Source organism: Lynx rufus, unplaced genomic scaffold (assembly GCF_022079265.1).
Source record: "Lynx rufus isolate CCGP_SWC_20201006 ecotype Redwood Valley unplaced genomic scaffold, mLynRuf1.p SCAF_10, whole genome shotgun sequence".
Taxonomy (NCBI): domain Eukaryota; kingdom Metazoa; phylum Chordata; class Mammalia; order Carnivora; family Felidae; genus Lynx; species Lynx rufus.
The window spans coordinates 18894541-18919659 of record NW_025814824.1 but is presented as its reverse complement, the minus strand read 5'-3'; the positions used below and the strand labels follow the sequence as shown (position 1 = coordinate 18919659).

The 25119-nt window shown below is 35.5% G+C and overlaps 1 protein-coding gene across 3 annotated transcripts in view; it reads right to left on the bottom strand.

Moving 5' to 3' along the window:
• Positions 1-25119, bottom strand: part of VPS13A (vacuolar protein sorting 13 homolog A) — a 260584-nt gene that overhangs the window by 25253 nt on the left and 210212 nt on the right. For all 3 annotated transcript variants that reach the window (XM_047102413.1, XM_047102419.1, XM_047102427.1), the window contains exons 54-67: positions 24469-24701; positions 21081-21234; positions 20325-20471; positions 20043-20124; positions 19105-19174; positions 18188-18293; positions 13158-13271; positions 11922-12067; positions 10648-10729; positions 9702-9815; positions 8554-8629; positions 8305-8468; positions 7700-7745; positions 7471-7594 (exon numbers count right to left, since the gene is read on the bottom strand). In XM_047102413.1, the coding sequence (XP_046958369.1) occupies positions 7471-7594; positions 7700-7745; positions 8305-8468; positions 8554-8629; positions 9702-9815; positions 10648-10729; positions 11922-12067; positions 13158-13271; positions 18188-18293; positions 19105-19174; positions 20043-20124; positions 20325-20471; positions 21081-21234; positions 24469-24701 (1658 nt within the window). The remainder of the gene's footprint in view (positions 1-7470; positions 7595-7699; positions 7746-8304; positions 8469-8553; positions 8630-9701; positions 9816-10647; positions 10730-11921; positions 12068-13157; positions 13272-18187; positions 18294-19104; positions 19175-20042; positions 20125-20324; positions 20472-21080; positions 21235-24468; positions 24702-25119) is intronic.

Sequence of the window (25119 nt, the reverse complement as noted above, 5' to 3'; positions counted from 1 at the left end):
AGTCAACAAAAATGACAAACCATCAGACAAAGGAAAAAAGAGAGGGAACTTAAAATGACTGGAAAGAACAGACAATATGATTAAGACTTAAAGAGACTGAATGAGTAGTCAAAAAATGTACCAGAAATAAAGGTCAAATCCAAATGGCCTCACTGGTGAATTTTATCAAATGTTTGAAGAAAAATTAATGTAATTCTTCCACAAACTCATCTCAAAAAATGAAGAGAAGGGAATACTTCCTAATTATTCTAGGAAGACAGTACTACCCTAATAACAAAACCAGGCAAAGACATGACGAAAAAACTACAGGCCAATGTCCCTTGTAAATACATACGCAAAAAAACTCAAATAAAATTTTAGCAAACTAAATCTAGCAGCTCATAAAAAGGATTATACATCATGACCAAGTGGGATTTATCCCAGTTATGCAATGTTGGTTCAACGTATGAAAATCAATTAATGTAATACACTATATTAATAAAACAAAGGAAAAAGAAACAATGTCAATTTAATTAATATTAGAAAAGCATTTGACAAAACCCAACATCCTTTCATGATAAAGGCACTCAAACTCAAAATAGAAAGGAACTTCTTCAACCTGATAAAGAATATCTACAAAAAAGCCATGGCTCATATCATAGTTAATGGTGAAAGACCGAAAGCTTCTCTCTAAAATCAGGAGTAAGACAGGCATGACTGGTCTTGGTAATTCAACACTGTACTAGAGTTTTAGCCAAGGTAATTAAGCAAGAAGAAGAAACAATGGCATTCAGATTGGAAGGAAAAACTAAAACTACTTTTATTTTTATTTATTTAAAAAAAATATTTTTTTGGGGGGGGGTGAGGGGTAGAGAGAGAGGGCGATACAGAATCTGAAGCAGGCTCCATGCTCAACTGACTGAGCTACCCAGGCGCCCCATACTACTTTTATTTCTACATGGCATGATATTATATATACGAAACCATAAATAATCCAACTATTAGGGGAGCCTGGGTGGCTCAGTGGGTTAAATGTCTGACTTCAGCTCAGACAGTGATCTCATGGTTTGTGAGTTCTAGCCCTGCATAGGGCTCTGTGTTGACAATGCAGAGCCTGCCTGGGATATTCATTCACTCATTCATTCATTCATTCATTCTCTCTCTCTCTCTCTCTCTCTCTCTCTCTCTCTCTCCCCCCCCTTCCCTGATCCCACTCTCTCTCTCAAAATAAATAAACTTAAAAAAAAAAAAGAATCCAACTATTAAGGCTAACAAACAAGTTTCATAAGGTTGCAGAATAAAAGCTCAATATACAAAAACTAGTATTTCTATATACTAGCAATACAATCCAAAACTGAAATTAAAACATAATAGCATCAAAAAGAATGTAATACTTATGAATGAATTTACAAAAAGGCACAGATATTGAAAACTACAAAACATCATTGAAAAAAAATTAAAGACCGAAATTAATGGAAAGACATCCATTTTCATAGATTGGGGAGACTTAATATTGTTAAGATGGCAATAATCTCCAAACTGATCTTGATTCAACACAATCACGATTCAAAATTCCAGCTATCCTTTTTTGCAGAAATTAACCATATGCTAACTGAAGTGACTCAGAATATCTAAATAATCTTGAAAAAGAAGAACAAAGTCAGAAGACTCATACTTACTGATTTCAAAGCTTACTTCACAGCTACAGCAATGCAGTGTGTTACTGCATTAAGGATATACATGCAGATCAATGGGACAGAACTGAGAGTCTAGAAATAAACTCAAATTTATAGTCAACTGATATTGGACAAGAGCTTCAAGACCATTCAGTAGGGAAAGTGTAGTCCTTTCAAAGAAATGGTGTTGGGACAACTAGATTTGCTCATGCAAAAGAATAAATATGGATCCAAACTCTCATCACATACAAAAATTTAAAAAGTTTTTTAAATGTTTTTTAATTTATTTTTGAAGGAGAGAGGGACACAGCATGAGCAGGGGAGGAGCAGAGACAGAGAGAGGGAGGCAGGCTCCAGGCTCTGAGCAGTCAGCAAAAAGCCCGATGCGGGGCTCGAACCCACAAACTGTGAGATCATGACCTGAGCTGAAGTCGGACGCTCAGCCGACTGAGCCACCCAGGTGCCCCATCACATACAAAAATTTAAAAATTAAAATGAATCAAAGACCTGAACTTCAGAGGTAAAATTGTAACTCTGCTACAAGAAAATATAGGTGTAAATCTTCATGACCTTGGACTAAGTAATGCTTTCTTAGGTATGAGAGCAAAAGCACAGCAACCCAAGAACATACAGATAAATCAGACTTCATCAAAAAGCACCGGCAGAAAAGATAAAAGACAATACATAAATAGGAGAAAATGTGGTCTAGTTTCCAGAATAGATAAAGAACTCTTACAGTTCAACAGTAAAAAGATAATCAGCTCAATTAAAAAATGTAAAAGATATTTTACATGAATAGACATTTCTTCAGGAAAGATATACAAATGGCAAATACGCAAAATGATATGAATGTTCTATATCATTAAGAAATAGCAATCAAGGGGCGCCTGGGTGGCGCAGTCGGTTAAACGTCCGACTTCAGCCAGGTCACGATCTCGCGGTCCGTGAGTTCGAGCCCCGCGTCGGGCTCTGGGCTGATGGCTCAGAGCCTGGAGCCTGTTTCCGATTCTGTGTCTCCCTCTCTCTCTGCCCCTCCCCCGTTCATGCTCTGTCTCTCTCTGTCCCAAAAAATAAATAAACGTTGAAAAAAAAAAGAAATAGCAATCAAAACCACAATGAGATATTACTTTACACCCAATAGATTAGCTATTTAAAAAAAGCAAAATGGAAAATAACTAGTGTTAGAGAGGATATGGAGATATTAGAAACTTCTTCACTGTTGATGGGGATATAAAATAGTGCAGCTGCTGTGGAAAACAGTTTAGTAATTAATTCAGTAAGTTAAACACAGAGGTTATCAAACTGACCAAGCAATTCCATTTCTAAAGAAAAACTCAAGAGAACTCAAAGCATATATCCACATGAAAACTTAAAATGTTTTCAGCAGCACTGTTTGCAACAGAGTAAAAACAACCTAAATACCCATCAGCTAAGAAACAGATAACCAAAGGGAGTCTATCCATACAATGGCATATTTACTCATAAAAAGAAACGCAGGTCTCATTTATGCTACATGGATGAACCTTGAAACATCGTAATTTTAAGTGAAAGAATCCAGGCACACAGAGGCTACATACCGTATGATTCCATTTATATGAAATGTCCAGAAAGTGTAAATTTACTGACAGAAAGTAGAATAGTTGCCATTGGCTGAGAGGAAAGAGACATGATAACTGTTGACAAGTGCAGGGTTTTCTTTGGGGTGACTGAAAATGTTCTGGAAATAGTGCTGATAGTTGTACAACCTTGTGAATGCTAAAAGTTACCAAATGCATACTTTAAGACGGCAATTTCTTATACTATGTGAATTATATCTCAATTTTAAATAGACTATATTTGGGTATTTAAAGTGGTATGAAAGATTTTGGGGGTCCATGGGAGGGAGGTAGATGGAGTTAGGAAAGGGCAACAGGAAGTATTTGTGTGGTGAACTACTTACTACCCTGACTGGTGGATACATGAACATAACACAGGTGATGAAACTGAATGGGATGAGGGCACACAGAAGCAAGTGAGTCCAAGTCACGGTGGGAAATCTGAATAAAATTGATGGATTGTATCAACATCGATATCCCGGCTGTGATGCTGTACTATGGATATGCAAAATGTTACTACTCTGAAATCTAGGAAAACATGTAGTGGCCTGAATGGTGGTTCTCAAAGAAATCATGCTAGATCCCTGAACTTCTGAATGCCATTTTACAGAGTCAAGTCTATGAGGATGAGGTGAATTTAAGGACTCTGAGATGAGGCGGTAGTCCTGGATTATCTGGGTGGGACACGTGTCATCACAGAAGAGACCCAGAGGGAGAGTAAGCATACAGAGGAGGTGGTGATACAAAGATGAAGGCAGAGGTTGGAATGATGTGGTCACAAGTCAAGAAATGCCTGCGGCCACCCGGAGGAAGAGGGAAGGTGCAAAATCTACCTTCCAGAGGGATTGCAGCCTTGCTGGCACCTTTAGTTCTGACTTCTGGCCTCCACACCTATAAGAGGATGAATGTTTAGCATTTAGGCCACCAAGGTCGTGGTCATTTGTTACAGCAGCCAGAGTAAACACAGTACAGTGTACAAACAAGGGATCTCTCCACGTTATTTCCTACAATTGAATGTGACTCCACAGTTATCTCAATTAAAAAACAAAAACAAAACAAAACTCCCACAGGTCAAGCAATGTTTTAAGTCATGTGGAAATAGACAAGAGCCACTGCATTCATAGAACTTACGTTCTACCAGGAGAGACAAGCAAGGTAAAATTTATAGTGTATTTAGTGATGAAAAGAGCTAAAGGGGGCGGGGGAATCAAGGAAGGAAGAGATATATGATGTATCTGGGGGCAGAATAGGGGATAAAATGAAACTTTAGGGTGGCCATGGCAAGGCCTCACTCACTGGGAAAGTAACTGTTGAATAAAGGAAGCAACCATGCAACAGAAGAAAGAGTATTCTAAGCAAAGGTTAAGGAGGGGGTACCATACCTCCATTGTAAGTTCCACACCAGTTTTTAGAACAAATTTCTAATACTCTTACATGATGCTGAATGGGGAAGTGAGGATTTCCCTTTCCTCTTAAACAACAGTACAGCTGGGATTGTCTGTGTCTTAGCTTTCGGAACACCGCCCTCTCGATTATCCCCCTTACTTTAAGGGCCATTCCTTTCCAGACTCCTTTGCTGGGTCCTCCTTATTTTTCCCAACATCTCAGTGTTGGTATATCTAAAGCCAAGTCCTTGTATCTATTTTTTTTTTTCCTCTTTTCTATTCTCATTCCCTAGGTGATCTCATACAATCGCACAGCTTGAAACACCCATTACAGGCTCACACATTTCAAATTTTTAACTCCAGCTTGCACCTTTCTCTTGAACTTCAGACTCTTATACTCAGCAGCTACTTGATGTCCCCATCTGGATGTCTAAGAGATAGTTTAGACTTAATGTATTCAAACAAAACTTCTAATTCCCCCCTCCCCTAAGTGTAATGACAATACGGTATTTCCATCATTTCAGAAAAAAACTTTAGAATTATCCACAATGATTCTCTTTAATGGCCGACATCCAATCCTTTATGTAATCCTGTTGTCACTACGTTCAAAATACATGTAGAACATGATTCCTTCGTACGAACTTCTAGCCTATCCAGGCCTCACCACCACCTCACATCTGTATTACTGCAAAGGCCTCTTAAGTGTTCCACTGTGTCCCCCTGCAATTTACTGTCGATACATATAGATATATATATATATATATATATATATATATAGCAGCCAGCTCACATCATTTTTCTTGGCCAAAACCATCCAATGATTTCTTATATCAAGAAAAAGCCAAAGTCCTTACAGTGGCTTACCAACCCCATATGATCGGATCCCCTAGGCGTTCTCTAATATCATCTTTTCCAACTCTCTCCTTGGATTCACTCTACTCTGAGCACACTGGTCTTGCTACTTCTCAAGCCAAGCATACTGCTGGCATCGGGGCTTCTTACTGGCAGTTCCTACTGCCTGGCACCTTCTCACATGGCTCACTCCCTTACTTCTTCAGTCTTTCCTCAAATTTAATCTTACCAGGGAAACTTCTCTGAATACGTTACTTACATTTAAGATGGCAACTTTCCTCCCTACTACTTGGGATGCTCTTATCTCTTTCACGGTTTTATTTTTTCCTCAAAGAATTTTTCACCATGTAGCATATTGTGTATTTATCATATACGTATATAATAAATATTCACTTATTGCTTTCACAGCAGAATTAAGTCATATGAGGACAAGAACTTTGGCAATTATATTCGCTTCTGGTTTCTTGAGTGATTAAAAGTATCTAATTGATACATATCTATAGAAAATATATAGTATATCCTCTTCAAAAATAATATATTAAAATGCTTAATGCCAAATATTCACTTCTCAAATTGTAACTTATTCCTTTGTAAAGTTTATTTATTTGAGAGAGAGAGAGAGAGACAGAGACAGAGAGAGAGACAGAGACAGAGACAGAGAGAGAGAACGAACCCCAAACAGGCTCCTTTCTTTCAGTAGAGAGCCCAGTGGAGGGCTCAATCTCATGAACCATGAGATCATCACCTGAGTCAAAATCAAGGGTCAGATGCTTAACCAACTGAGCCACGCAGGTGCCTCTGCAACTTATTATTGTTAGTATTTTGGTTCCAATGTTGTTTCTATACAGTTCAATTAGATTTATTCACTCATTTATATTCTTTTATTTGATTCTCATAATCCACTTCTCATTTCTGGTTTTAATATCCTTCTTCTCAAGTATATTTTTAATAGTTCTTAGTCTTATTTTTATTAAAAATGTTTTATTTTGCCCTTAATCCTTAAAGGTAGCGCAGGTCAGTACAGATTACAAAGTTTTAGAAAAATGGAAGGTTATTCTAGCAACTTTGGGCATATACCTGCATAGCTGTTGATTTTGAATTATTTATGTTTCACTGAGTTTGAGCTTCTCTGATGACAACTTAATACATTCTATTTGTGAATCTAAAGTTATAAGGAGAAGAGACCTTTTTTCCCCTATCTTAATACTAAATTATAAAACCAGAAACACCCAATTATGGTAAACAGTAGGAAATACTAACTTAAGAGGAACAGTTAAAAAAACAAAAAAAAGGAGCAGCTCCATATAATGACAGTACTTACCTCAATAAAGCAGGAAGCAAGAAATAGACTAGGGAAATGTCCATATACCTAACTTCCTGTTAGGTCTCATTAGCATGAATTTAATCCATTGTTGTATGGGTTACAAAGCTCTAGAACAGAGATAATAATGCAACTACCAAATTTCAATCTTAAGCTACATTTAACTTGGAATAAGAGAGGATGTTTTAAAATTATTTGCACAAATGAAGAAAAATAGAGGAAATGGATGTAATAGTTTCATAACAAAGTAAGACCATAAGGGGAGGGGGAACACAAGCTGAGTTTAAACCAGGAATATAAAATGCCATTCTTTATTTCTTAAAAGGAGAGAGAATATTGTATTTGCTAATTTTAGAACTAGCGTGCGTGTGTGGCATTACAGTATTAATAATGCACCTCACTCAAGGCAACTGAAGAGCCTGCCTAACCTGCTCAGCCTTTCCTGCCAAGGCTGCTGGGAATGAATGACCAATGACCAATAAAGGAGAACTCCATAAAGTTGAACTGATGCAAAGGCAACAACTTAAAAAGGAATTAGGAAATCATATGTAACTTGCCATACTGTAAGGTTCATAACTAAGTGCCTTGAGGCAAACAGCAGATTTATTTTATTTCTCATGGTTTAAGAGTTTTACTCATATCTTCCACCAAACAGAACCTACCTTTTTATTCCCTGAAATGTACTGCTAGCCATGTCTATGATGCCTCCGGTTGGCCTTGCCACTGCTCCAACTAAACCTTTCCCAACACCTTTGAAGAAACCAGCTGCTCCTTCTTTTTGAGCTCCTAGAAAGAAAAACAACAAAGGTTTAGGCAAGTGAATCATGAGAGAAAACAGAATCAATTTGTGAAAGACCTGGTAATACACATCACCTAAAAGAATATACTTGCCTTTGATTGGTTTTGTAACAATTCCTGTTATGCCACTTACAAAACCCTAGAGGAAAAGCACAATTAAAAATTTTTAATACTTTCAACATGATGCTTTGAAAAACCAAGTCTGGCTTACAAAAAAAAAAAAAAAAAAAGAGAGAGTTTTGCTCTCTAGATACTGTAAGAATCAACACACTGTCCACGTATTTTAGTTAAACAGAATGCTTTTGGAGGCTATGGACATATTTTATATAGGACACAACCCCCTGCTTCTCCGATATCTAAATAACACTTGAAGGAGTGCAAGTTAAATGTCTATTTAAAAAAAAAATTTTTTTTTTTGATGTTTGTTTTTGAGAGAGAAAGACAGACCATGAGCCGGGGAGGGGAGGGGAGGAGACAGAGGGAGACACAGAATCTGAAACAGGCTCCAGGCTCCAAGCTGTCAGCACAGAGCCTGACGCGGGGCTCGAACTCATGGACCACGAGATCATGACCTGAGCCGAAGTTGGACATTCAGCCAACTAAGCCGCCCAGGCGCCCCAATGTCTATTTTCATATTCACAGAATGTGGCCTTATTTAATGGTCCCTGTTGTGTTTACAACCCTGGGAAATTTCTTACAGAAACTAAGCCTTTTCCTCCACGAGTGATGCCTTCTCTAAGACCCGCTGGTTGCTTATTCATGGCTTCTCTTCTCTTCTGTTGGTAGTCTTCATCCATAGTCATAGCTGCCACCCCTTTCGCCATAGCATTGGTGATTTTAGAGGCAGCACCAGCTAATCCACCTGGCAGAAATTATAATATTTTTAGTAAAAGCAAAGGCATCATTGCTTTAGCATAATCATACCTGGTAGGCATTCTGTTTCTTACCGACAGCTCCACCAACTAGTGCCTTTAGTCCTAGGGCCATGCCCTCCACAAACTCTTCAGGACCCTGGATGGCTCCCTAAAGGGTCAAATAATAACAAAGAAGGTTATATTTTATTTTAAAGGTGAATTTATTAATATAAATTAATATATGCCTAGAGGAAGTGACACCAGCAAAAAACTGAACATTATAACAGAATTCTCAGAGATACTTCACGACGTTGAAAGTAACAACAAGTTGATCCCAATGCAGGAATAGGACTATTCACCAAAGTGTACAAATGATGTTTTGCTTTGTAATGTAAGTTATGAGAACATAACCACAAACTACTCCTGATAATTTTTGTAAAAGAAATAATAGCACTTTAATTCTTTTTTTTTTTTTTTTAATTTTTTTTTCCAACGTTTTTATTTATTTTGGGGACAGAGAGAGACAGAGCATGAACGGGGGAGGGGCAGAGAGAGAGGGAGACACAGAATCGGAAACAGGCTCCAGGCTCTGAGCCATCAGCCCAGAGCCTGACGCGGGGCTCGAACTCACGGACCGCGAGATCGTGACCTGGCTGAAGTCGGACGCCCAACCGACTGCGCCACCCAGGTGCCCCTAGCACTTTAATTCTTAATATTTCTTATGTTTTAAATTATACTGTACAATATAACAATATAGTAATAGTTTTACTTTTTGATTGCCCTCTCATTTAAAAGTGAAAGTAAGAGAGTTTTAAATGTTTTAACAGAAGATTTTAAGGGACACCAAATAATAATAATTTTTGCCACCGATTAACATTGCTGTGTACAGTGTCCACCTGCATAGTTATTTGTACTGTCCCCACAATTGTGCAAAGACTGCCTGTCTATGGTGATCTTCCTTCTACTATAGAGTGAAGTTTATTGACCTTTAATATTCCAACAGAACACTTAAAATTCAATGTATCTTAGGAAAGTCTTAAGTTTAAATTTTTAGGGAAAAGGTAAACGTATCCCTCAAAAATTTTCCAATATCTCTTACCATTGTTTGCTGCAAAATCATGTCCTTCTGTTGTGTCTCTCAAAATCTATTTACACACACACCTCAAGTTAACAATTGGATGCATTATTTATTCAAAGTATTAGTAATACGTTGCACAATGCAAGAATAACTATTTTATTACCTGGTAAGGTTCATAAAAAAATGCTTCCACACCTTCAGAAAATTCTCTAATCAAGCCAAAGGGATTTCCCAAAACTTCAAGCCCAAGAATGAGTACGTACATTTGCTTAATGGCCTGAAAATGAAATACAGAGTTAATCAGATATTCAGGAAATTTTTTAAACTCAATGTTTTGTTTGTTTGTTTGCTTTTAGGTCAACACCCTGATCACCAATTTTAACACCTAAACTGTATCACCCTATTCATCACTAGTTTTGTTTTTAAAAAGTGATTTGGTGTTAGAGTTTTAGAAATAATATATTTACATAAAGCTTTACAATATTCAAAATTCTTTCACTTTTACAACTATGTCTGATGGTTACTATTACCACCATCATTTTAGAGACTGGAACAACATGCAGACCAAATGATAACCTGGGTCACGTAACAGGTAAATGGCAAAACTGGAATCTAAACCCACACATCTTGACTCAGGCTTAGTGATCTGTGCATGATAAGACAGCTGTCTCAGATGCTGTAGGTTATATCATAAGATACGGGAGTCTTTCTAAAGGTGGAAAAAAATCCATTAAAGTAATATATATAGCTGACTCAACAATACAATTACGTTAAAAATAGCCTGTGTTCACCAGCTAGTTACTAATAAACAGTTTCCCTTGAAACTATTTTTTTAAGTAAGTTTGGTGAATTACTTAGTTAATATTTTATTTAAAAATGTCTTAAGTCCACAATGATCCAGAAGAGACCAGTCAGTGGAAAAACAACAACAGGAGGGCAAAAAATTGAAATGGTGATAGGGCTCAATTTCTTTCTACAATTCTGAGAAAAAAAGTTAAAAAATTTTGAACATGGCTGCTCACTTAGCCTTGTCACATCTACATGTAAGACACAGAATGTTTCACTATTTTATATGAATCTGTCCCTTTGTAAAATAATCTCAGACAAACCTGTTTTGAATAGTGTCTTATTACTTCAGATTGTAGTTCAGATGCTGTATGGAACTGATAGTTGAGTTGAAAAAATGCAAGCCTGAAAAACACATAAATATGTGTGTGGGTACGTATCAAGGGAGAAGAGGGAGAGAGGTGAAGAGAATGCTTTTAATATTAACGAGTGGTTTCATTTTCTTTAGAATTTTTCTCCAAATCTTTCCTTTCAATACAGTCCTGTGCCAATCAGAAAATTTCCTCTTTCACACGTATCTCTGCTTATTCTTGTCAAAGAACATCTAAGAATCTTATGGAAGCTATGGATCTTAGCCTCAGAAAAGCCACCTATACATACTTTCACGTAATTTAGGGGATTCAGAGACCCTCTGAATTCCATTCATACATATAGACTCTATTACTCAACTCTGTCCTATCACGGCCCATAAAGAAAATGTCTGACACCTGAGACAAGTGGAGGAGGCTGCTCAAGAATGGCCAGGGTTCAGTCGCTGCAGGTCCTGCCTGATCAACTGACAGGTGAGGAATCCAGGTCAGTTTACTTTTAACCTAGTCACAGCATATATCAGATCCATGACATGGGAAGCTCTGTGTGAGCAGGTAAGACAGCAGCGGGATTAGAGATCTTACCCTATTCCCAATGTCTTCAAACCTACGTTCTTCATGTCCTATGTTCTTTAATTCATTACCTGACTTTATCTGGATTTAGAATTGCATCTTGCTGGGATCACTGATTCTTACCGTTGTTCTTCATAATCTTTCTAGGTGCTACCTGAAAAGGTCCTTGTCATCTGAAATCTCCACTCGGACTTCCTGTCTCTTTGGTCAGATATTCTGATAGCTTCCATGACTCCCACTAAAATGTAAATTCTTGGCTCCCTTCATTTCCACTACCATGGCATTCATTTTGTTCTAGCCACATATGCTTTAAAGAGTCTTGATCCTATTAAATCTTGAAACCACATCTTTGAAGCACCATACCTTTGAGCACACACGGCTTCTTAGGAATCCTCCCCGAGGCCTGAAAGGCCTTATATAATGCACAAACTTGTATGGCCTCTGTCTCTCTTTCTTAAGGAAATTATTTAATAATTATTCTGTTTCTTAACAGTTAAGGCCCGGCAGGTAATATGTTAAATTATATTCCTTTTAACAGTAAAGACCGTATTTGCCTCTGATCTGCAATGTCCTTCACACACTTTTCACTTATAAAGTTTTTACGTAAATATAAAATGGGCTTTTCGTCAATTTACAGATTTGAATATTACACATACTTAAAAACTACATCTTGTACATCTGTAAGAGTCGCACCAATACTCTTCAGCAGAAGATTTAAGGAATGAACCGCCATCAGTCCTTCCTGTTTTTCTGTATCTTTAGCTTCTTCTCTACCCGAACGCAGTGAAACACTTAAGTGCAACTAAAGAGATAAAGAGAGAAATATTTCAAGCACTATTTTCAAAATGACAATTTTAGCTTTTAAAATTCAATCTTATTTTAAATTTACTACACCATAAAGAAGATTTCAAAATTATCTAGATTATATCAAAATTATTATGTAAAAAGTTAAAGGAATTTAAAATTGAACACAATTCTTTTTAAATTTTAAATTCAGCAATACAGACTAATATGGCATTTAGGTTCAATCCGATTCTTTTGGTACACCTAGGAAAATAGTAATTTGTATACATCTTTAAATAATATTAATAATCTAGAAGTTGAGGTTGTTGAAATGACTCAAGTATCACCAAAAGTAAGTGTTTCAACTATTACAATTAAGTTAGCACATTGAAAACAGTTAAAACACACTTTCGTATCATATGCACATACACGGTATACATACATAGCTATACAATAATTTTCTTCAAGTATTATGTAATTCAGAAACTTTGTGTTAAGAACTTATATTTAGTTCCATTCAACTTCCAGTTTTTAAATCGAGGTTACTTTATGAATTAATTTAAAACTTAAAGACTACAGTTAATAATATTATAGTGCATTATTTGAAAGTTGCTAAGAGTAAATAAATCTTAAAAGTTCTCACACAAGAAAAACAAATTTTTAACATGTATGGTGATGGATGGTCATTTGACTTATTGTGGTGATCATTTCACAGCGTATATAAGTAATGAATCATCACCTTATACACCTGAAACTAATGTATGTTCTATGTCAATTATAATTCAATAAAAAAAATATACAATCATACACACAATTTTGAAAACTGTCATTAAGCATGTTAATAGAAAACTAAGGTAACATAATATTAGGTCAAGATATAAACACGTAAGTTCATGTTTTACGTGGGCCCAGTATTATTTCCACATGGTGAAAAATTGTTATAAGTATAAATAAAAATTTTAAAGGATTATTCCTTACTTTTTACTTTATTTACAGAATTTATATACTATTAGAGAACATAATTTACATGCTCATCTGTCCACACAGATCAAGTCAATTTGCTATTACCTAGATTATCAAGGATAATAAAAAAGAGACTTTTCTCCTACCTTGATGGGAGATATATGAAAGTATTCATAAAGACTGACTTGTGATGAATCTACTAATGAAGCTGTTTTATATTCTTCTTGGAAAGCTTCTATATCTTTATGAAAAAGTTCAACCTGTAAGAAACAAAAAGTATTAAAAACTTAACGGATTCATCTGTATGAGTTCATACACTGCAGAACACTTCCTTATAACATCCAGATTCAATGTTCCTTGTGATTGGAAAGTTACTGCATCAAAAGGGAACCTAACACTTCTATTGTTAGTAAAGCTCTGTCCCTGACTCACAAACTGATAAACATATCTTGTATGTTTCCATCTAATCCATTAAAAACATTAAGCTTTTATTCTTGGGACTACAAAGTTTATCCCAAAAAGCTACTATAATCCAACTCACCAATACTTTATGTGATTTATTTTTGGGGGGTGGGGGTGGGGCGTCAGCCCATGTACGAGTAGAGGAGGGGCAGAGAGAGAGGAGAGAGAAAGAATTCCAAGCAGGCTTCACGCTCAGTGCAGAGCCTGACACAGGGCTCAATCTTACAACCTTGAGATCATGACCTGAGCTGAAATCAAGAGTCAGACACTTAATGGATTGAGCCACCCAGGTGTCCCTCCATCAACACTTTCTTAGGAATATAGATTTCTTAAATATAATCACATTCCACTTGTAGCTTTTTGGTAAATACTGACATCTACAGAGGCCACTAATATAAACAAAAAAGGGGAAGGTCCTGAAAATGACGTTGCATAAAGTGATAATGGCTTTCATTTTTGATAATCGTTAATTCTCTTCCAAACACTCACAAATCTAAGTTACTTCTATGTGTTGAGAAACAGCCCAACATTCATATTTAACCCATCATCAAAAATATCAAAATGATAGCCTTATTAAAAGTTGAGTATCTGGAAACTACTTCTGGGATGACAGTGTGAGGGGATCTTTAGATCAGCTTCCCCAGTGAAACTGGTGAAATTTAAAAAAAAGCAAAAAAAAACCCAAAAAACCCCACTTATTTAAGGCCTCTACGAATGAACCTAAGGGTATAAGCAAATTAAACATCTTTTCAAGAAAATCTACAAACATTTGGTAACAAAAGTGAATCTGTGGTATCTGAACAAGGAATACTCTCTTAGTGCCCCCTCCTAGTTCAATAAGCCATAACACCACTGTAGACTGCTATACTCAAAAACACAAAGCTCCCTTTCTGCCTAGTCTCCCTCAATGGTAGACTTTCCTCCTGGGAGGCATAAAGGTGTCAGCATTTCTCATCCTGCCCCCAGCTACCAGTGCTAATGCTACATTACAGGGATGGGAGAGCTTCCATTCCCTGCCTGGCCTCTACTCATGGAACAAAGACTCTAATTGTGTGTAATGTCACTGAGAATACTGGGTTCTGATCACTCTTGTTCCTCCCCCAGCTCTGAAGCTCTGGTTCAGATTTTACCTGGGGTGTAGGGAGGTGGACAGCAAAGAAACTTTGAAATAGTTCCTAATCTTTTCCTGAAAAAATTGCCTTCAACTACAAGAGAGTGTGAAGAAGTTCAAGCGTAGGCTTTGGGAAACAGTGAATGTCATGGTGAAAGTCAATTAGACAGAAAACCATTGATTCAATGAAGATACAGCCTAAACTGTAGTCCTGTTAGTTTTCATGAGAGAAATGGGCAGAGACAGTTTAGAGGGGGTCTTCCCAGCCTCAGAACAAATATGATCTCCAGATCGATTCCTTCAAAAAACCCCTCAAGTTTGATTGGATTAGTCTGCAGAGCAATTTGTGGCCTAAGGTACTGTTGAAAAAAATAAAGCAATCAGCTGGCTATTGTGGAGTATATATAACAGCAGGGTGTGGTTGTGGAAAGAGAAGAAGGCCCAGCCCCAAAACCAGTTATTCCAGGATGACAGTGGGTGTTGCAAATCTTCACCTTTCTGAGCAACACCAAAAGCTGAACACCGCAGGGAAAGTCAGGGGTGTGGGTGGGATAGACTTCAATATAAAAATCTAGTCACTAAATGAATAACAGCACTGGTGTGAAGACAATTATGCAAGTATAAAAGATGGTAAAAATATATAATCTTTTCCTCTTCTTTTAATTCAAAAAGCAAATGACTAAATTACATATGTATAAAAAATCTGTTGGGCCGATGACAGACCAATATCCCATGCATGTAAACACAAAAATCCTCAACAAAATACTACCAAACCAAACAAATATTTAAAAAAATTACATATGTGGCCAAGTGGGATTCATCCCAGGTATAGAAGGTTGTTTTAACATCCAGTGTAATATAATCAATACAATGAAAACCGTACGATCATCCCAACAGATGCAGAAAAAACATATGACAAAATGTGACATACTTTCATGATAAACAAACTGGCAATATTAGCGAACTCAACCAGATGAAGGGTTATCTGCAAAAAATCTACTGTTGATACCATAATTAATGGTGAAAGACTGAAAGCTTTCCCTTTAAGATCAGAAAACAAAGCAAGGATGTCTGCTCTTGACACATCTATTCAATGCTGTACCTTGTACTAGAGGTTCTAGCAGGGCAATTAAGAAGAAACAAAAGTCATCCAGATTGGATCAGAAAGGAAGAAGTAAAACTATTCTCAAATGGCATGATCTTATATAAGGAAAACCCACAAAACAACTAGCAGAGCTAATAAATGAGTTCAGAAAGACTGCAGAATACAAGATCAGTATAAAAACATTAAGTGTATTTCCATACACTTGGAATGAACAAACCAAAATGAAATTAAGAAAACAATTTTGTTCATGCTATAAGAAAAGAAATATTCAATAATGAATATAACAAAAGCCAAATTTACACTCTGAAAATCATACAACAGTGTTGAAAGAAAGTAAATCTACATTAAATAGAAGACATGCAGTGTTTAAAGACTGTAAGACTCGGGGGTGCCTGGGTGGCTCAGTCAGTTAAGCGACTGACTTTGGCTCAGGTCATGATCTCACAATTTGTGAGTTCGAGCCCCGCATCAGGTTCTGTGCTAACAGCTCGGAGCCTGGAGCCTGCTTCAGATTCTGTGTCTCCCTCTCTCTCTGCCCCTCCCATGCTCATGCTCTAATAATAAATAAACATTAAAAAAAATTAAAAAAAAAAAAGACTGCAAGAGTTAATAATGTTAAGATGTCAAAACCCTAAGGCTAGTATACAGATTCAATGTAATCCCTGTCAAGCCCCCAGATGACTTCTCCAAAGAAATTGTCCAGCTCACTCTCAAATTCATACGGAATTGCAAAAGGACCCTAAATAGTCAAAACAGTCTTGAAAAAGAAGAAAGGAGGATTCATACTTTTCAATTTCAAAACTTACTACAAAACAGTAATAATCAGGACAGTGCAGTACTGGCACAAAGATGGACTTAGAGAGCAATGGAATAAAACCATATATTTATGATCAACTGATTTTTGACAAGGGTACCAAGACCATTAATGAGGAAGGAATAGTCTTTCAACAAATGGTATTGGAACATTTGAAGAGACAAATGCAAAAGACTGGTGATCCTGGACTCTTATACCACGTACAAAAATTAACTCAAAATATATGAAAGACCTGATTGTAAATAATGCTTAGAACATAGGGCTAAATCTTTATTACCTTAATAATCTTGAATTTCACAAAGGACTCTTAAAGATGACACCAAAAACATGAGCAACAAGAGAATTCAGACTTCATTAATATTAAACTTTTGTACTTGAAAAGACATTAGGAAAGTAAAACACAACATACAGAATGAGTCAAAGTATTTGCAAATCATAGATCTGATATGGAACTTGTATTCAGAATATATAAAGAACTTTTACAATTTGATAATAAGGAGCCAACCTATTTAATAACAGGCAAAAAATCTGAAAGACAATTTCTCCAAAGAAGATACGTAAATGATCAATCAACACATCAAAAGATGTTCAGTCATTACTCATCCGGTATATGCAAATCAAAATTACAAAGATATACTTCACATCTACTACGATGGCTAGAATTCAAAGGACAGATAACAAGTGTTGATGATGACACTGAAATTAGAATCATACATTTTATATGATTTTAACTTGTACACAAATATTCACAGCAGTGTTATTCATAATAGCCTAAATGTGGAAACAGCACAAATGTCCCTACCTGATGAACGGATTAACAAAATGTGGCATATCCACAGAGCACTGGCTACATACAATATGGAATGCATCTATAACAAGAGTATTCGTTGGCCAGAAGTACTGATAGATGCTACAACCTGAATGAACCTTGTCAACATCATGCTAAGTGAAAGAAGCCCCTCCCTTCCAAATAACTACGCAGTGTATGGTTCTATTAATATGAAATATCTAGAGTAAGAAAACCAACAGACTGAAAGTATATTATTAGTGGTTGTATGGGACTGGCATGGTTTCTTTTTGGGATGATGAAAATGTTCTGGAATGAGATAGTAACGCTGGCTGTACAATTCTGTAAATATATTAAAAGTCACTGAACTGTACACTTTGATTAAAATATATGGTATGTGAACTGTATCTCAATAAATTGCTATTAAAAGAAAAAAGTATATATTCTTTTACCCATATAATCTGTCTTATCTTCAGAATTCTTATGAAGACAGCTGAAAAAGAGATCATATATGATCTACTCTATCACTGTGATTTTATAGTCTATCAGTCACAAGTAACATACTACCTTTTATTTTTACCTTTTCCTTCGCAGAATATCCTGGTCACACCCAAATTTCTCAGTTACTAATTAAAACAAAAGGAACCCAGGAAAATAAAATAGGAAAAAACAGTGATGTGAACATGACAACTAGCTAGTCACTACTACTGGCTTAAAACATATCCTCCTGTTTGCTAACACACCTTAAACAGGCACGTCATCTATAATCTGAAAATGTGACTTCTACCACTTTACCCACCAGTGGATTAAAACCATATTAATACATCAAGAATTTATAATTTTTTAGTCTTCCTCTTCCCGAACCCTTCCCATCAATGCTCTCATTTTAAGACTTACCTCTGTTTTTTCAGTCACTTCTGCTTCTGTCATAAGTTCTGCTAAAGCATAGACAAACCCAAGATCTAACCTGAGATCCATTTCTTGGATCAACACCTTGAAGTACCTATTATTACAAAGCAGAAAACATAAAATCATTGATTAAGTGCATTAAGAGAATTAGCTAGAAAAAAGCATTAGATAACTATTAGAATGTTGAAACTGAGAATTTTCTAGATGAATAAAAAAAATCATGGCAACACATAACAGCAACAAACTCAAAATGTAAAAATGCCTATAGAGAAAAAACTGGCAAGTAAATTGTGCTATACAGTCATACAGAATATTATACATTAGTGATAATAAACTCTACCTACACAGAAAATAAAATTTAGTAATAGTTGAATGAAAAAATCCAGTCCCCCAAAGTCTATGTTCAGTTTGAAAAAAATTTTTTTAATTAGGAAAAAAAGGGAACACAAAGAAGAATATTTAAATACATATATTTAATAGAATTATATTTTAAAAAGGGATGAGGATAGTTCTTGGTTGATAGGGTGGAGAACACAAGAAATAGGAGAGTAAATACAGATGGATGTTTCTGTCAATGTTCTACTTCTTAGACTGGATAGTGACTTAATTTTAAGATACTATTTTCTTTCTTTTTTCTAAAATGATATGCAGTAATTAAAGAAAACCTATCAGAAAACAAATGATAAAGTAGCAAAATACTCACAGTTAATACCTAAGTATATTTCATTCACAGCCTCTGACACTCCAAAATTATAAAAATAGATTTTTCCTAATGACCTGTATAATTTAGTATTTTGCATTTAAACATTTGACTCATCTGAATTTTTTTTAAAAGAGTACAATTAGCTCACAAATTTAAATCGAAACATTAAATAAACACACAAGAAATATATTAAGACACTTACTTAATACGTGAAATCTGGGAATGGCCTGCAGATCTCATAACAATACTGACATCTGTGAAGGGTTTTGGAGCTGCAGAAGTAATAAATAGGATTAATCCCACGATGCTTTAAGCGGAAGATAAGCACTTTCTTGCAATTTAATACACATTACAATGGAGACCTAAATTATTTACTAAATTATGAGTATCAATTAAAATTACTATTTGCAAGATCCATTACAGTCTTAATTTCAGACTCTAGGATTTTTTTTTTAAGTTATCTGTATTCACTTTAAGGATAACTAATCCTTTAAATTAGTGAGTGATTTTAAAGTAGAAGTATGCATTAGAATCACAAGGCAAACACTGTGAAAACACAGACTTCAGGGTCTCGTCCTGGACTTCTGGGTGGAGGGGCTTGGGCATGTACAATGGTCAAAAGCTTCCAAGAAGATTATGAATACCACCTTAGAGAGTTCAAAGCCAGTGGTGTGGAGGTAAGGGTTGGAAGGCAAGGGCAGGGGTAGCAAAGACAAAGTGAGGGTATGAGGGATAGAAAAGATAGAAGTGAAGGGGAAGAGAATGGAACAAAGGACTTGTCATCACACTGACTTGGAGAATACAGGACAGTTTTCATGGCTGGAAACCACTCTGAATTTAAATTCCTTCAAAATTTATTCAGAGATCCTATTGGTTTTTAGATCAGAGGTTTACAAACCAGCAATCCATTTTTTAAGTAATATTTCTAAATATTTAAATGTTTCTAATTATTCTTTTCTTCAGAATTCAATATTGTGTTGACCTTAATTGAGTACCTGTTGTTCATTTTCCATGCTATTTAATTTTCTAATGATCCCACAGAAACTAAACTTGAGAATGGTTTCATTTCATATTTTTATAGTAAAATAAACCATACAGCTAATACAAACATTTTCATGGCAATTTAAAATACAAACAAACCTGAATCCATGGTGACCGACTTGGGAGGTTTAATCGGATAAAACACAAAAGGAAATATAGCACCATGTATCTGGTTTTGGATCTATGAAAATAAAAAAAAACCAGGTTGGTATATTAACATGTTAATTACAGAACTTGACTAGAATAACAGGATTTAATAAGTAGAAGGAATCAGCAGTCTAGTTCAACACTGAAATCAAAGTACTAGAGCGACCATGGGAACACATTTGGTTTATTGCTATGTTCCTTATGAACATAATTTGAGTATCTTTTCAGACTCACCTGTATTCTGTAAATTTGAATTCTAAATGATGACTGATGTGCAGATGTGCTATATTCTACTTTTAATGCTGGAAGATAATTTCTTCGTATGGCTATTACATGTGGTTGCAGAATTTTCATGTTAGTGCCACTAGGTGTGAAGCGAACCTGAAAAACATGCCCCCCCCCCACAAAATACAATTTCTCTGAATTCATAAACTGATTAAAATCCGAAATTTGTACCAAAAACTTTAAGATAATATTAACTGAAGTAATAGGCTACATAGTTGATTAGATTAGACATTTGCAATTTGATTAGGTTCAGGTTGGATCTTTAAATACAATTCACAAAAAATATTCACTTTTTATTGTATCACTTTTTATATAAATTTACTAAAAAATGATAAAAGAAAAAAATTTAACAAGTAACTAAAATAACATATTGGCTTCTTAAAAGTATGAGTTGCTAATATAGACAACTTTCCCTTTAAAGCATTTTACATAAAGTATGTATGGTATAATTAATTGTTTTGTAAGGAAACCAGACTTTCCTTAAAAATTCACTAGTGAGGGGTGCCAGGGTGGTTCAGTCGGTTAGGAGTCCAACTCTTGGTTTTGGCTCAGGTCATGATCTCACAGTCAATTTGTGAGTTCTCTCCCTGCCCCTCCCGCACTCTCTCTCAAAATAAATAAATCAACTTAAAAAAAATCAAAAGTGATTCATCTATTTACAACAGGTACAAATTAAAACCGCACATCATTACTTAAAAATATTACCGGAATGTTAGTGTCCAACTCAATAACCTTATCTTCTGAAGGTGAAGATTCAGTATATTCCTTAAATTCTTTTTCTAACTTCTCAGTGTGCTTTATACTCATTGGCTTCCATCTTGCCTTCTTCTTGGGCTTTGTCTCCCAAACCACATCAGAACTTATATGAAAGCAAAAATCATGGTACTCATTTATAAACATTTCCATTGTAGCTGGTTTATTACATGAGTTCCAAAACTTTCAGTAAAATTTTACAATATCCTCAGTTATATGCAAACACACTACAAGTTTAAAAATACAAATTCATTCTATTACTACTTAGACTTTTACTAAGACACTATTCTAGGTGGTAGGGATATTATCAGTAAACATCTTTGCATACTGGAGCTTTATCATAACTGAGTGACAGACAATAGTAAATATAATAAGTTAGAATATTTTAACTAGTAAGAGGTGAAATGCTTTTGAAAAAAGAGTAAGTAGACAGGGTGAGATGGATGTGGAGTACTGGGATATGCCAGTAGTAAAACAGCATGGTCACTGAGAAGTGACTGACATGGGGGTGTCACTGAGAAGATGAGACTTCAGCAACCTTACAGGAGGTAAGGGAATTATCCAGCAGACAACAGAGTAGAGCATTTCAGGGAGAGGGACCATTAAGAGTGGAAGATGAAATAAGACAGATGGTGGGAAGCCACGTAATATAAAGCCTTACAGATTATAGACTTTGAATGTAAAGCCTTGTAAGACACTGTAAAAGCTTTGAGTTTTATTCTGAAATTAGGAAAGAATTGAAAGATTGTGAGATCAGCCACATCATCTGACTTAAACTTTGTAAAGAATACAACGTGTGTTGGGACAGAGGGGGAAAGGATAGGAGTAAAGGTTAGAAGCTGGAAACTTGTTAGGAGTTTAATGGAATAAACCAGGAGAAAAATGGTGATGGCTCTACCTAGGGTGGAACAGTGAGGCAGTAAAAACTTGACCAGTCTGACCGACTCTGTGTCTATTTTGAAGGTAGAGTCAGCACAGAACTTGTAATTATTGTATACATAGGTATGGGGTGTGAGATACAGAGAAGAATCAAAGATGATCCCGCAGCTTTTGACCTGAGCAACTAGAGGGAGGTAGTCATTGATTCCAATGGGGAAGGAGGTTTTCGTAAAAGGACATCAGGAGTTAGGTTTAACACATATGAAGTTTAAAGAAGTCTCTTAGATGTAAGAGTAGCTATTTTGTGTCGGCAGTGGATATACAAGCGTGGAGTTCAGGACAAATGTCTGGTTAAAGATATACATATTGCTCAAATTTTTGCCATATATGTGGTATTTGAAACAGAGAAAAGGACTCATGTCTGAGAGCTTCAGGGCACCCAATATTAAGCAGTTGAGAAAACAAGGAATCAACACATGAGATGGAGAATTCTGGCAAAGAAAGAAAAACAAGGATGGGAGGTATCCTGGAAGTCAAGTCAAAGAAAACTATCAAGAAGGGATCTGTGTGGCAGTTCTTTCTGTGCTTTAATAAAACCACATTTGGGGCGCCTAGGTGCTCAGTCCGTTAGGCGACTGAGTCTTGATTCCGGCTCATGTCATGATCTCACAATTCATGAGATGGAGCCCCATGTCAGACTCCAGGCTGACAGCGCAGAGACTGCTTGGGATTCTCTCTCTCTGCCCCTCCCCCATTTGCATTCCCTCCCTCTCTCTCAAAATAAATAAATGAAAAAAGAAGTTTTTAAACCACATTAATGAGAGAGAGAGAGAGAGAGAGAGAGAGAGAAGGGATCTGTGTAAGTGTTACAAACTTAAGCAACATGAGGACTGGGAATTACACTGGACCTGGCAATACATAGGTCTCTGGTGATCTTGACAAGATCAGTTTCATGGTGTGTTGAAAGTAAAATCCTGTTGGCAGTGGTTAAAAAAATGGGTAAAAAAACGAATTAGGAAATAATGAGTATACTACACTTTTTTTTTTTTTTTTTTACCAGATGACACTTTTGACAAGTTTGGCTATAAATGGAAAGCAAGAAATGCACAGTAGGTAGCAGGGAAAGTAGGCTCAAGAGAATTTTTTAATTTGAAGTAACTAATACTGATGGGAATAATCCAACAGAGACCCAAAAATTATTACATAGGAGAAAGAAGAGAATTGCTGGATCATTGCCTCAAGAAGGCAAAAAGAAACGGAAAAGAGTGCAAAGTTGAAAAATTTTTTAATAGTAGCACATGTATTAGTATAATTACTGTGGAGAAGATGTTGGTATATAGGACATGGGTAAGAAATGCTCATGGGTAGGAAGCTGTGATTTTTGGAGGGGTAGGTCGCTGGAAGTTTCCTTTTCATTAATTTTCTCAGTGAAATGGGATACAAAGCAGCAAGATGAGAGAGAGAATGGGGTTTTAAAACAAGACAAAGTGTGAAACAGTAATCTAAGAGAGCAGGGAACAAATAATTACTGAAAAATTGCTGAGAGACCTGTGTACAGAATAGAAACATTCTAAAGTTACTTCACCCTGTTTAAGTATGTAAGTTATTTAATAATTCTATCAATTCCCTCTAAAATTTGTATTCACTTAAACAGAATGGTAGGAATCATGTATTATCCCCCTTTGCATTCACACAATGTAGCACAGCACTTAACAAATAAACACATTTTTGGGGAATAAAAATTCTTAAGAAAATAGTTTTTAATATTCCTTTTTAAATGGCATGGATTCCATTCATTGAAAAATCAAGGGCATTTCTAGATGAATTTATATAGAAAAACAAATTTAAATCTGTACCAATTACCTTTAATGCTTATGTTTATTTGAGAGTTTAAGTCAAGGTCAAAACTACACTTTCCTGCTGGAAATCTAGAAATGCTCTCAAATCAGGCACTAATATATACAAATATATACAGATTAATTTTACTTGAGGTACTTATGAACAGGAATATTAAAGGAATAAAGGAAAGAATAAGTTTTACTCTAAAATGACTTACAGGGGAAATGATAAATTCAGTATCACTGTATTATATCTTAAAGTGTCAAGGTCAAATTAAAAAGTGATTGGCTTTATTCCTCCAACAACTATTTATGGAGGATCTATCCTGTATCTATCCTGTACCACAGTGGGTGGTAATGGAAAATTAAATTCTTCCTTATGACATGTTACATAAGGTATACCTTTGATAAGCTGAATAAATGTAACTTTTTGGAAAGGTGAGAGAATCATCAACATAATACAGGATTTATAAAAGTGATTTCTGATATATCTTTATCTCAAAAGGTAAAAAAAATAATCTCAAAAGCATGTTTACAAAACTTTACATTATTTTAGATTTTACAGTCACCATTCTTATTAAGAACTAATCATTTAATTTTATCCAAATTTTAATGCATCTAACCTTGTAATGCCAATATAGGCTACTTCTTGCTTTGTGTAATTGTTGACGAGGGAAATTCCAACATCTTGTAAGGCCAGCACAATTTCTTGCTCTGCTAACTCTGCTTTCTCACTTTCATATGTTGCTTTAAATACCCTTGGATCTTCAGTGAATAAAATAATGCGCTGTAAGCCTTCAAAGAATGAAACTAAATAAATGGTCTTTTTCCCCAAATTTATAGGTGTCATCATATCCTAAAACAAAACAACCAAAAAATAAAAAATTAGAGTTTGCTCTTAACCAACAGGAAATCTAGATTCTACAACTGAAAAATGAGAATGGTGACAGCAGCTCTTTCAAAGAACTGAATAAACTAAATGAATTAATATTGTGTAACATTTGGAAATTTACATAATTAAAATCATTTGATGTTAGCTCCTGTCATTATTATCATGAAGTTATTAATCAAGAAGATAGATCAACTATTCTTTGAACATCTTAATAAAATCTAACTAAATAGTCTTCCTTACAGGCTAATCAATAACAAAAAGTATTATTTTCTCTGCTTTAAGATTAATCAATGTGTTATATGTTAAAAAGTTGTTCAGTCAGAAATTTGTATTTCCTTACAGAGCTGAATGAAATAGGATAAAAAATGCCTGAGACTTCAGT